Source organism: Esox lucius, chromosome 10, assembly GCF_011004845.1.
Source record: "Esox lucius isolate fEsoLuc1 chromosome 10, fEsoLuc1.pri, whole genome shotgun sequence".
Classification (NCBI taxonomy): Eukaryota; Metazoa; Chordata; class Actinopteri; order Esociformes; family Esocidae; genus Esox; species Esox lucius.
The window spans coordinates 30,427,364-30,440,254 of record NC_047578.1 but is presented as its reverse complement, the minus strand read 5'-3'; the positions used below and the strand labels follow the sequence as shown (position 1 = coordinate 30,440,254).

The following is a 12,891-nucleotide window of genomic DNA, read 5'->3' as shown; positions in this document are numbered from 1 at the left end:
GGAGTAGGGATTGCTCCTGTAAACCACCAAAGTTGTTGGATAGTTTGTGGTTTGGCGAAAAGTAGAGTTAATTAAGTTGTATATGTGCGTGCACCGATAGTGCTTGATCTGTATAAGATCATGGCCCGAGTCCCGGGCATTTGAGAATCTGATCTGTGGTTTTTGAAATAGTTTGTTTCATGCAAAATCTAACATGGTTATGGTTGAGTAGAATACATCTTACCATTTTGATTTAGCTAAGAAAGAACACATTTTTTGGGATGAATAGTGACGAGGAGAATGTGACTTTTCAGTTGGTGTGATATTTGATTAGAAGTAATAATATTAAACCATGGATTATGGAATAAGTGGGTAAAAAGGCACAGGGAGCACATTTGGTTATTCCTTACATGTTTACTAAGGTTTGATATGTTTTAATTGACACTGAGAAAGTATTTTGCATCAAGTTCTATTCCAGAAACCAAGTTGAGAAGTTTATTTGGTCTAAATTGTAAAGACACAGACCTTAAAACCCCAGAACAGTGTGTTATTTTATTTAGACTCATTTGAACTCTTTTGAAGAGAGTCTTAATGGTGACATTATCAAAATTGGGTATTCTAATTCTGCTACAAAGAAAACTTCATTATACTGGTTTTGACTTGAAGGAACCGGAATTGTCAATTCCTTGTTTATTTACATATTCATAGACTCTTCACTTTTTTTATATAGACATTTATACCTATGTACTTAATTTCTGTCCTAGTAGGCAATCATTGGAATATTAATGGGTAACAGATGTTTCTTTAATGTGTGAAAGCTGGTACAAAAAGACTTGCTTGCTATTGCCTAGCTGGCTTGTTTGTTACCCTAACCCTAACTACTCTTTGAGAGTGATACTTCAATGTAAGCAAACTATCTTAACTGATGATGAGTTAAGATAGTTGGAACAGTAATAGGAAACTGTGTTCTTCTGTTGTGGTAGTTTTGTAATTGGCTGGTTATTGAATTTAAACCAACTATAGAAGAGTGAAATTGTTATTTTGCTACACTAGCAGAGCAGAAGCACCAGAAATGTTAGTGTTTCCATTATACTGCTACTGTTTAAAATTGTTCTTATCTATTTAGGCAACAGAAAAATAAATATATTGGTACAGGACACTCGAAAGCGATTCAGCAATAAAGGACTGGTTGGAGCCAGAGAGACTTTGTTTGGCCTAAAGGACAATTGTGAGGTGGGCTGAAATAAGATGGATCTCACACACACACAGTCCAACAGCTACAAGCGGATTCTACTCCCTGGGGTGCAGCGAATGTACAGTAATGCCTAGTTCCTGACAGCAGGACTAATTCTAGTCCTGATGATTTTGCCACGAGATGAAGGCAAGCCCCAACCGACGGGGGAGGCTAAGGAAAGTTTCGGTTCTGGACAACGTTTGCTGGGGTGCGGAAGACCAATTGCACAACATCATGCCACGCTGGTTGGGTCCATACCAGGTACACCTCATCTGCTGTCCAGGTAGCTGAGAGAGGAACCGGAGGTCGACCCACATGCTACAGGAGGGCTTCGGTGTCTAAAATTAGGCATAGTGAATTGAAGTCACTGAGGGAAAAGTGAGTTTTTTGGTGCTAGTAACCATCACTTCCTACCCGGCCTGCAGCTATAGAGTTCTTAGATAAAACTGGTCATCTTGGCATTCACAAAGGAGAGCACACAGATAATCCTTACCTGGCTGATAAAGCAGCTAGAATGGAGACAACTAGAGTGGTGTCATCGTAACATGCATTTGAACTATGTTGGTGTTTGTGTGGCAAAAGATCTGACTACAAAAAATGTACTGTACGCACGAAAATCTACAGATAATTGTATATAAAAAATTAAGTTATGTCAATACGCTTTTTTGAGAAATTGCCATTAATTGTTATGAAGCAATAAAATAATGAATGAATCAGAAATATCAGAATAGGCAAGCACATCCTTAGATTTTGGGTTATGTTCAGATTAAAAAGTCTGAAAGATCAAAGGCTATTGGATGACTTGGAATGACTGAATATCTGACAGGCCTTTAGTGTGTAATAAGAATATGTAGCCCAATCATTTTGAAGTAGAAAGCAGTGGTTTAGAAAGCAGTGGTTTACTGTGCATAACCCATGAGGTAAAATGCAACTTCCGTTTTTGGCCAGCTATGTAAACTCTAACATTGACTGATCCCACAAAAGTTATTCAATTGGTTGTATGCCTATGTGTCTTCTAATGCCTCTTAATATATAATTAATCTACAAGAAACCAGATGTGGTTACTGTAACAGAATTTTTGAGTTATTCCAAAAGTTACGTTACTGATTACAAATGTAGCTTAATATATTAGGCTAATTTAGGGAGTTAAAAGAAAACAGTTGCCAAATTAAGCCCATTCAAACATCTAGTTTGTAGGTGGCATCACAATTAAAGAAGGGGAAAATATGAACCTAATACAGTAGGTTCAAGCATGCCTGTTCAGTTAGGCATCGTGCCTTATCCTCCAACATTGATCACTGACCAACAGTAGCAACTGGTCAATAGATGATGATAAAATTTCAGTTGCACAACGCACTTGTTTTGGCAAACCTGCGCACTTGTTTTGCCTGCATAAATAGCGACTAAAACGCAGTAATCCCATAGTCCAACTCACAGAGAATAGAAAGGAAAAGGCGATTTCAGTAGGCTCTCTCATCAGGGGCTGCTCTGGATACAGATTGCATAGGCCAATATCTACTTGTATTCTGCCTGCTACATTTAGGCCCATATATTTTTTTTGCTCTGCAATCAGATTGCATAGGCCAATTATTACTTGTAGTCTGCTTGCTACATTAGGCCTATTTTCTATGGGGGGGGGGGGGGGGGTATTATTAGAAGTGAAGAACACGACTTGAGTTGTGTGTGTTTTGTTGAGCCTGTGTGACCTGGCCCAACTCCCTCTGCGTAACACCTTGCATCCTACACTCACCTGAAGGATGATTAGAAACACCGTACTAATACGGTGTTTGACCCCCTTTCACCTTCAGAACTGCCTTAATCCTACATGGCATTGATTCAACAAGGTGCTCAAAGCATTCTTTAGAAAAGTTGGCCCATATTGATTGGATAGCATCTTGCAGTTGATGGAGATTTGTGGGATGCACATCCAGGGCACGAAGCTCCCGTTCCACCACATCCCAAAGATGCTCTATTGGGTTGGGATCTGGTGACTGTGGGGGCTATTTCAGTACAGTGAACTCATTGTCATGTTCAAGAAACCAATTTGAAAAGATTCGAGCTTTGTGATATGGTGCATTATCCTGCTGGAAGTAGCCATCAGAGGATGGGTACATGGTGGTCATAAAGGGATGGACATGGTCAGAAACAATGCTCAGGTAGGCCGTGGCATTTAAACGATGCCCAATTGGCACTAAGGAGCCTAAAGTGTGCCAAGAAAACATCCCCCACACCATTACACCACCACCACCAGCCTGCACAGTGGTAACAAGGCATGATGGATCCATGTTCTCATTCTGTTTACGCCAAATTCTGACTCTACCATCTGAATGTCTCAACAGAAATCGAGACTCATCAGACCAGGCAACATTCTTCCAGTCTTCAACTGTCCAATTTTGCTGAGCCGCAAATTGTAGCCGCAATATTAGAAACGTTTGTTTTTGGGGGTCATGAGTGAAACATTTTAAGAACTCCTGTGCTAGCCAACTGTACCCTGACTGCTGTTATGCCTCATTTCCACTGGTGCCAAACATGGGTGTTTTACCGTAATGTCCAGAAATGTTTGTTTCCATTGACACGGCCCAGCACCAGTCGGACACTAGGCCATGGCAGAATAAGTGGGAGACATTCAACCACCCCTACTATCCTATTCCCTAGTAATCTGGAACCAAGGATAAAGAGCGAGCAAGTTCGAGAGAGATGGAACATGCGCAAAAGAGATGGAGAAAAGTGCAAGAGCCTGAGGGACACTGACTACACGGGTAACCATAATAAATAAACTCTGATGAAAGTTTTAGTAAGTAGACAATATCTCACAAAAGTGAGTACAGCCCTCACATTTTTGTAAATATTTGAGTATATCTTTTCATGTGACAACACTGAAATGATTACACTTTGCTACAATTTAAAGTAGTGAGCGTACAACTTGTATAACAGTGTAAATTTGCTGTCCCCTTAAAATAACACAACACATAGCCATTAATGTCTAAACTGCTAGCAAGAAAAGTGAGTACACCCCTAAGTGAAAATGTCCAAATTGGGCCCAATTAGCCATTTTCCCTCCCCGGTGTCATGTGACTCGTTAGTGTTACAGGGTTTTAGGTGTGAATGAGGAGCAGGTGTGTTAAATTTGAGGAACAGAGTTTGTTTAAATATTTTATACCGTTGCAGCAAAAGAGAAAGGGGGAGCAGGGCCAAGAGTGTCAGGTAACTTAAGCTAAACTGATGAAAGTCTGAATTAAATAATGTATTTACTTGAACCTGAATAGCCTTATTAACTAGGAGAAAATTATTATTAACATCTTTAAAATATTTTTTTATAAGAATTTTATGAATTACTTTACTAGGCAGGGAAAAGACACTGGCACTGAAACTGGAGAACATAGTTTGCAGTCTATGTCAGGGGGCTAAAATGGTTCTTTAACATCTAACACGCCCCATAGAATCCTGTTTTAATGTTTCTTTGGCCAATCCATTTTTTGTAATACTTTAAAATAAATGTTTTGGGGGGGATTTTAAATGTGGTTTTCTATTGATATATTTAGGATACAAAAACAATGTAATATTGTGAGAAAAGGTCCCTACATAAATATTAGAGCAAGTTCCCCCCTCTAAACAACATTTCCCTCAGAGCAAAAACATTTTCCAGAGGAAACACTGCTTCACTGACAAACTACCTGTTATATATGACAGCCTGAAGCCTTTGCCGGACATGCTGTCATCTGAGTGAAACTTGATCCACACATGGTCCTGGGAGGAGATGTAAGGGGCCGGAATGGAGGATCCACATGCCCTGTAGCCATCCAGGTTCTTGTAAGTGCCGATAGAGATCCAGTCAAGTCCACAACGACGTGAGCTCTGGATTTCAAAGTCCTGAAAGCTGGGGGCGAGAAAGGATTGAATGAAAGAAGTCTAAAGATACAAGCAAAAGATCCAACAGACATTTGACATTTCTGCCACTTTAAATCTGTGGACAATTTATTAAACACACACACTACCATTCAAAAGTTTGGGGTCACTTAGAAATGCCTTTTAACAACACATTATGTAATAACACTGCATTATGTAATAAATTGACAAAATGTCATAAATTGTCACTACATTACGTAATTACACCTGCCTTTTCTAAGAATCTGCTGCATTTTGTAATAAACAGCGTGAACGCAATAAGTAATATATTCCCCCGCATTTTGTAATAAATTATTACATAATGCGGTGATAATCACACAATGTGGGAGTGGGACTATTTTGATGATATGGTGCATTATGTAATAACCAACCAAATTGGATGACTTCATTCATGAAAATCGTTATAACAATGTTTATTGTATGCATTCTAGCATACTGACTCAAAATTTGTTTGAAAAGATACTACTAATCAACTGATAGAATTTAGCAGTCGTTAAATAAGAGAGAACAGTTGCAAAGTTAACAAAAAAGCAAAGCTTAGCATGTGAAGTGGGTCTTCACTTTAGTTGTAATGAATACATGAACTACTTTGATGAAAAGATCGTCACCATTAGAAAACAAATAACTGAATCCCTAAATAGTTATGGTCCTAAAAATCTCGGTTGTCCGGAAAATTTCCGGAGCCTCCCTGATCAGGTGTCAATGGGGACACTTGAGTTTTTTGATACCGTATCGCTCGACACATTTACAAAATTTGTAATGAGTTCTAAACCCACAAACTCTCAGCTAGACCCGATTCCTACAAAATTACTTAAGGAGTTATTTCCTGTGCTAGGTCAGCCAATGCTGAACATAATAAATTGCTCCCTTTCCTCCGGATGCGTACCAAACTCACTAAAAATTGCGGAAATTAAGCCTCTTCTAAAAAAATCTAATCTAGATCCCGACATATTAAACAATTATAGGCCAATATCGAACCTCCCGTTCCTCTCAAAAATCTTAGAAAAATGTGTTTCCCAACAACTGAATGCCTTCCTAAAGACAAAAAACATTTATGAAATATTCCAGTCTGGTTTTAGATCCCATCATAGTACTGAGACTGCACTCGTGAAGGTAACAAATGACCTTCTAATGGCCTCAGACAAAGGTTCCGCATCCGTCCTGTTGCTTCTTGATCTTAGTGCTGCTTTTGACACTATTGATCACTCCCTTCTCTTAGAGAGACTGGAAACCAATATTGGGCTACGTGGACATGTTCTAGCCTGGTTTAAATCTTATTTATCTGAAAGATATCAGTTCGTTAGTGTGGATGGCATATCCTCTGACAAGTCAAAGGTATGCTTTGGAGTTCCTCAAGGCTCGGTTCTGGGCCCATTACTTTTCTCACTATACATGCTCCCTCTGGGCGATGTAATCCGAAATCACAATATTAACTTTCACTGTTATGCTGATGACACACAGTTATATATTTCAATGAAGCATGGAGAAGCCCCTAAATTAGCTATTTTGGAAGCATGCGTTTCAGATATTAGGAAGTGGATGACAGAGAATTTCTTGCTCTTAAACTCAAATAAAACAGAAATGCTCCTTTTAGGACCCAAAAAACAAATAGCGTTGTTAGCAGATCTCACTGTGAACCTCGACGGCTGCATGGTCGTATCCCAAAAAACTGTAAAAAACCTTGGCGTTACCCTTGACCCTGACCTCTCCTTTGAAGAACATATAAAATATGTCTCAAGAGTTGCTTATTTTCATCTTCGAAACATCGCAAAAATTAGAAACTTCCTATCAAAAACTGATGCAGAAAAATTAATCCATGCTTTCGTTACTTCTAGATTAGATTACTGCAATGCTCTTATCTCTGGTTATCCAGACAAATTAATAAATAAACTTCAATTAGTGCTGCACACAGCTGCTAGAATCCTAACTAGAACAAAAAAATTTGAACACATTACTCCTGTCCTGGCATGCTTACATTGGCTGCCTGTTAGGGTTAGGGCTGATTTTAAGGTTTTACTCTTAACCTATAAATCAATACATGGACTTGCTCCTACTTACCTTGCTGAAATGATCCAGCCATATATACCTACACGTAACCTTAGATCGCAAGACGCAGGCCTTTTAATTGTACCTAGAATTTCTAAACAAACAATTGGCGGCAGGGCCTTTTCTCATAGAGCTCCACTCCTGTGGAATGATCTGCCAATTAAGGTTAGAAATGCAAACTCAGTGCAAACTTTCAAGTGTCTACTAAAAACTCATCTCTACAGCACGGTTTATAATTAGGTGTAGCCTGGCCCGGGGGCGTGAAGGTGACCAGTAGGCTTGATACTGTCCACCCTTGCTGTCTTGCCAGGTGGGCTCTCGTCGCCACTGGGATGCCCTCCCTCCAATGCCCTTCGGGGGAAGAGTCACTGGCTTGTTGTTGATTCTCTATTGCGCACTTGTGCAGTTGGGCTGTACGCTACTAGCAATACTCGGCCCTCATTCAGGGGGGTTGCGGTTGGTGGGTGTCCCTTTGGTTGATGCCTGGCAATGTGGTTGGATTGATTTCCTGCCTGTTGGGCCCTGTCCGGGGCCTCCCCCGGGTAGGGCCACAGTGTCACCGGACCCCCCCGTCTCAGTTTCCAAGGTGTTACGCTGCTATATTATTGTGCTGGGGGACATGAGGGATGTACTACTAACTTTTCTCAGTTTCCTCCAATTTTAAATTTTAGAAGGAGATGAGGTCCTGGTCCACACCTGCGGATTACCTGGTTTGGGGGGACCGTTGCTGTTCCTGTCCTTGTCCACCTGGTCATACTTCTGACCTAGTCTAAAATCAAATATACTCTGGATTTAGCCAAGAGAAATTTATTTATTATTCCAATTGGACTCTTAATATCTCACCCGGCACAGCCAGAAGAGGACTGGTCACCCCTCTGAGCCTGGGTCCTCTCTAGGTTTCTTCCTAAAATTCGACCTTCTTAGGGAGTTTTTCCTAGCCACTGAAATTCAACACTACTGTTGTTTGCTCCTTGGGGTTTAAGGCCGGGTGTCTCTGTAAAGCACTTTGTGACAACTGCTGTTGTAAAAAGCGCTTTATAAATAAATTTTGATTGATTGATTGATTGAGAACCCGCACAAATAAAGGGAGAAAATACATTATTTATTGGAATAATGCAGGAGAGTTGTCCTATTTCAATGAATGCCCAAAGACTTCTCACTAGTGTTGATTACAAGCTGATATATACATTGAAGGGTGTGCCTAGCAAAGATCATGTTTCCAAGACAGTTTATATGCCAGATGGTCAATAAAAACATTCCTGTGGTTAGCAGAACACAACCTACAGAGAATCTAAACACAGATATTTCTGTTGTTCTTATTATCTAGGCACATTCACTTCCAATAGACGTACATTCAAATTGTCTTAATACTGTGTGAATACTTTATTAACGCTCAGATTCCACACTACTGTACTAATTGTATCTGTCATTGGCCAAAACTACATCAAGTGTCACTGTATTCCTTAGCTTAATAGCAACTGTACTTGAGGGTTCAACTGCATGACACTCAGTGTAATACTGACAAAAAGTATATAGTAGTGTTATACTCACACACCCCAAAAACATCAGTGAGCCACCACCATGCTTCACAGTGGGGATGGTATTCTGTTTACTATAGTGAACAGATGGTATTCTGTTCACAATATAGTTATATGGGTGTGACCATAAAGCTCTATTTTGGTCACGTCACTCCAAATGACGGTGTGTCAAGCTGGTGTGTCAATGTGTTATCGGGGATATTATAACCAGACATTTTTGTGGCATTGGTGCAGTAAAGGCTTCTTTCTAGCAAACAGTTTTTCCTGGCTCAGAATGGGCCTTTGGTGGGTGACAATGCACAACAGTAAACATGATTGCTCCACGTACAGAAAAGGCAAGAGTTACCTTATGACATGACGTATTACATGACCTTTCTTGTTATTTCTGAATAAATCTTGTAATTTATTACAACATTGGAAGAGGAACGAGAATGAGTTTGAGAGACAGAGGTGTGGGGTTGGGAGAGGCAGTTATTTGCAGAGGTCACATCCTGCTTCAGAGCATTTCGCCCTTTTTTTATTAACTAAAAATTATCTGAACAATAGGCTCTGTGCACAAGCGTATGGACGAACGTCCGCTTTAGCCAGATGTCGGCATATCATTTTTCGGGTTTACTTAAGGCGATCACCCGCGTCGCCCAAAATTTCGTAGTAGATGTCTCCAAGACCTGCCTAAAATAAGCATTACTGATGTCCATCGAATTGTTGATGCCTGGTCCCCTGCTCCAACAAGAAAGCGGAACAAGGGATTCAAACTCTATGTATCGAGTTATCTGCACAACTACGAGGGTAAGTAGTTTACTGTGGTGTGCCGGCTGGCTATCGGCTAAGCTAATTAGCGACGTGTTCCTTTTTAGTGTAGTATTAGGCAGGACAATAGAATGCATAAAAATTCACCCTAGCCTCAAAAACGGCAAAAGAACGCTGGCTGAGCTGGAACGCTAGCACGTCCCTATAGCAAGTGAATTGACATGAACCTTCGTTCAGCCGCTTCTAACCTGAATTAAGCTGTGGTAATTTTACCAACACAAGCATATTCAGTTTTGGAATAATCAAACATTAAGTGAAAGCTAAATATATTTTCCTCTCAATATCTTTAATGTTGAAATTAATGATTTTGAAACCAACTGAAGTGAAGGTGGAGACCTAAAGACATTCCCCATTGTTGATGAAAGAACAAAGAAAAAGCATAAAGTTGTGATTTAGGGTTTGGCTGACCGCCACTATTTGGAATAAAAATGTATCTAAGTTTGTGAATTCCCTAAAATTTAGGAGGTTAATCAAGACACTTTGTGTTTTTCATGAGGTAGTTTGGCCGTTGCCTGTAAAATTGCAAAATTTGTATGCTGTAGCTACGCTAATATAATTGCCCTGGTGGTTGCCACAGGTAAACCACTGTACATGGGCTGGGTTTTTTCACTCCTATAATTTAGTTGCGCAGTTTATTCCCCAAACAATTTAGTTAGGCATGTGCCAAGAAAGTACAGGATTTTCTAAATGCATGATAGCCAATTTCACAGACCTGAAATAATTAAACAATTATTTTTTATCTTATTAGAAGGGATTTGCACTCTGTATGTCTGATCATTTACACATATGTTAAAAAGCTAGTCTCTCTGTCACTTATAAGGCCAGTGTCTTGTGTTCAGGGGCAGGGATGAATGGAATGTCAGCTGAGCAGGGCCTTGGCTACTTTTAGCAGTAAGAGAAACAGGCCTGTGCCATAAAACCGCCATAAGAAACCGTTCACTAGGAGGAAGCTCTTGAACAGCAGGGGGTTATTATTACTTACATCCTACAGGTGAACCGAGCTACATTCCTTATTGGGAAGAGCATAATCAACTTAAGTTCCCATGTAGTAACTGTCCAGATTGTTATATCTCAGCCTTTGACTGGGTTGTCTGGGCAACAGATATTCTATGATTTTCTGTCTCCTGGAGCTATTTGTGCAACCTTGCATTTTTAGACTACATCATAGTGGCTACTATTTCTTGTATGTGCATTCTGCAAATGCTAATTCTGTCATCTGCACTGCTGGAAGAGAATATAAGCTTGAAACTTGAAATGCATAATCAGAACAATCTGTCACGACTTACTCTGTCTTGGTCTCTGTACTACTCTTTTTGTCATGATGCTTGTTCCCGTGGTGCCATGTAATTAAACTTGAAATAATCAACTGTTATACCAGACTGAGAAGTTCTTATTTGTATAAATTGCTTTCCATCTTCCACAATTTGGCACACCAAATGGGACTTCAATATCTTCACAATGACAGTGTTTGCTTTTCGACTTTCTCCAGCTGACTGAACTGCATGCATCATAATTAGGTAAGCGAAACCTACTTGACAAAATTCACAATAGTTCATACTAGTCTGTTTTGAGAGTTGAATTGTTTTCACTGGAGCCGGGAGTGACGAAGTCCGATTTACTACATGTAAAATAACAGTTGATTATTGATGGTATATTTTTTGCTGTTGTTTCATTGATGTTATGTACTAAAAGAAAAATATAGAAAATCCTTCAATAAGAAGTTAAAGAACAAAAAAGATGTAACGGATCATTTGATACCATTTAGAGAAATCCTAAATGTATAGTATAGCCAATACAGGGTTCCCAAAATCTGTTGTATGTGAGGGAATAACTAATTCGACACTCCCAAGAACTTATAAGTGAGGGAGCTAGCTGACCGGTTATCAACTGCCTCTGAGGGGCTAGAGTCCTCCAGCATATGTGGTTAGAGTCCCCTTGCAGGCGATTAGACAGATGTGTGACGCAACCTAATTGGGTCACATTACTCCCCTTGGTGGGTTGCAATAGCAGTGGTTGACAAATCCCTATAAGCCAAACCAAGGCTAGTCCTAAAAGGAAGGGTAAATTAATCATTCAAATTAGATTATCCAAAGAAACGCTATGCTGAGGATACCCAAACAACTTTCGGTGAGGGGCCATATCCAAGAAACCCTATGTTGAGGATACACAATAACGTTAGGTTTGGGGACTAAAAAGCTCTACACTGTTGACAGAAGTAGGAATGGTCGACTTTGAATAAGTGTTCGAAAGGTGTGTGACTAATTATTATGAATATAAACCATTCGGGCTTGAAATGGTATAGCCAGGCTTTTAAATTACGTCACGGCTCTCTATTCATCTTTGGAGCCACCTGGTGGCTATTTGAAGGAGGTTCAGTATAGATGACAAATACATTGAATATAATATTGGGCAATATTGAATATGCGTTATATTTTGCAAAGTTCTCTGTAATCTTCAAAAAGACACCGGAGTGGCAATTGCCATACTTACACCACATATGCTGCAGGCACAGACCACTTTTACTTTTCTATGGTTTGTTTTAACATATTTAAACATATTAGCAGTTTTATGAGAAACAAAGGATAAAGTTTTTTGGGGCGTTATAGGAAAAAGTTATTTTTACTATTTATCATGACTCTCTGTACAGTCTTTGTCACTAGCGCTCTTGTCTAGGCCATTTAATTGAACAAACATTTAACAGGGTAGAAGTGGTACCAAGTCCATACGCTTAACTATTCTGGTACGCGAATGACTCTATAGAGACTTTACAGAAGCTATTACTTGCTAGAAGCTTACATCTTGCTATTATCAAATGCCCCGCGCATAAAGGTGGTAACGACAGGGTGTCCGTAGGTAACTCCATGGCAGACAAAGCGGCGAAGGAGGCTGCTCAGATGCCTCTTATTGCTGCTGTAACGTGTTCTGCTACTAAACATGTCAATCTGTGTCCACGTTACACTGTTGACCATATTCATCACCTGCAGACCTCTGTCTCCGAGGATGACAAACAAACCTGGGTGACAGCCGGCTATGCAGCTGGTTCAGACAGGATCTTTAGACACCTGTCCAGTAAACCAGTTGCACCAGTCTCAATTCTGCCCAGTTTTACCGAGTGGCTCATAGAGTGTGCCACACGGGGAAAAGGGGGAATTATAGCTAATATATATAGGGAGACTCCAGGACTTCGAAAAGCATGTCAAAAATCTGAAGGGATTGCCCAATCTAAGGTACACAACATACAGAAAACAGGCCCTGTAAAACAAGGTAAAAAACCCACACCACATGGTCCGTTTGTACATTTACAAATAGATTTTATAGAAATGGAAGGCGGGAGACAAATGCTATTGCTTGTCAGGTAATAAGCCATATTTCCAAGTT

General features: G+C 39.9%; 1 protein-coding gene across 3 annotated transcripts in view; it reads right to left on the bottom strand.

The window, feature by feature from the left end:
- Nucleotides 1–12,891, bottom strand: part of lrp12 (low density lipoprotein receptor-related protein 12) — a 117,968-nt gene that overhangs the window by 86,396 nt on the left and 18,681 nt on the right. For all 3 annotated transcript variants that reach the window (XM_010865290.3, XM_010865291.3, XM_020044636.2), the window contains one exon: nucleotides 4,888–5,090. In XM_010865290.3, the coding sequence (XP_010863592.1) occupies nucleotides 4,888–5,090 (203 nt within the window). The remainder of the gene's footprint in view (nucleotides 1–4,887; nucleotides 5,091–12,891) is intronic.